This window comes from Galendromus occidentalis, unplaced genomic scaffold (assembly GCF_000255335.2).
Source record: "Galendromus occidentalis unplaced genomic scaffold, Mocc_1.1 scf7180000076214, whole genome shotgun sequence".
Lineage (NCBI taxonomy): Eukaryota > Metazoa > Arthropoda > Arachnida > Mesostigmata > Phytoseiidae > Galendromus > Galendromus occidentalis.
The window spans coordinates 1-1,161 of NW_003804203.1; the positions used below are offsets into that span (position 1 = coordinate 1).

Consider the following 1,161-nt stretch of genomic DNA (forward strand, 5'->3'; position numbering starts at 1 on the left):
GATCAGCAGCGACGACCTCACTCATCTGTGCGCCAAGCCCCGGCCCAAAGCTTGGCACCGCGATCGGGATCGGTGCCGAACGCGCCTGATCGACAGTTATCGCGTCTGAAGATGCAGCGTCCTGCCCCCATGCCCGGCCAGCGCCGCCTGCGGTGAGGGCCGAGGCCATGACTGCCCCACCCAGCGCAGCGCGACGGGTCATAAGGAAGCGGCTGAGCTGCTCGCCTTCCGAATCATTGATCAGGAGATTTTTCCATGACATGGCACGCTTCCTCTTCGATGAAGATCAGAAATATTTAAGGCCGGAACACAAAATTGAGCGTATGAACGACACCAAGCATCTGCGCGGGCAGGTCAAGTTTCGCACAGTTCGGACTGAGGACAGCAGCCTGAGCGCGCTCCGCGAAAACCTGAAATGCTGGGTCGGATGCAGCGCGTCGTCTTGTCTCGGAGGTATATTCAGCCTGACGCGCCACGCCTTGAGCATCCACAGTAACAATAAAGCCAGCACTAAACGTCGCGTAATTTTGCGCCGCCGTGTCCTGGGTATAACACCGCCGCACACCTTGACGGATCGCACCCTTCTGCGCCGGATTGAGCGCGCGGGTGATATCGCCCTCAGGCGACCCACCACCATGAGGCGCCCCTCCCTGCTTCGGGTTTGCGCGGGCCTTAGGTGGATGTGTCTGTTTCTGATCGACACGGAATGCATCCAGCGTAGAAAGAAGCGAGTGCGACTCCGACTGCATCTTTCTTGTGACGTTCGGCTGTGTAATATGTGAAAGCTGAATGACTTTCGGCCGGGGAACATCCTTCCGCGTCACCGCCTGCGGTGGAACCACCTCCCGCGACACCGCGGATTTTGTTGGTGGCGGAGGCACTGCCTTAAGCGGTTCAGGATCATCATCGGTCAATTTTTGCGGTATCGCGGCATCCGGCAGGGGCGCATCCGTCGTCGTGGCGGCAGGAGGCACAGGCGGCGGCGGCGGCGATGCCGGAGGAGGCTCTTCATCAGGGATATCTTTCGGCGCTTCCGGTGACGGTGGCGCATCCTTGGCGACGGGTGCCGGGGCAGGCGCCGGCTCCTTGAGAGGTTGATCCGATTTGTGCGGAATGGATGGCGGAGCGTCACTCTCCACCGTCACATCAACCGAGTCCGGC

The 1,161-nt window shown here is 60.6% G+C and overlaps 1 protein-coding gene across 1 annotated transcript; it reads right to left on the reverse strand.

Annotated features, from left to right (window-relative positions):
- Positions 1 to 296: 296 nt before the first annotated feature.
- On the reverse strand, positions 297 to 1,085 carry LOC108865102 (vegetative cell wall protein gp1-like; the record flags this gene model as incomplete). The annotated part of the gene is made up of 1 exon (XM_018641768.1): positions 297 to 1,085. A coding segment is annotated over one exon (789 nt), but the record flags the coding sequence as incomplete, so codon positions are not given.
- Positions 1,086 to 1,161: the final 76 nt, after the last annotated feature.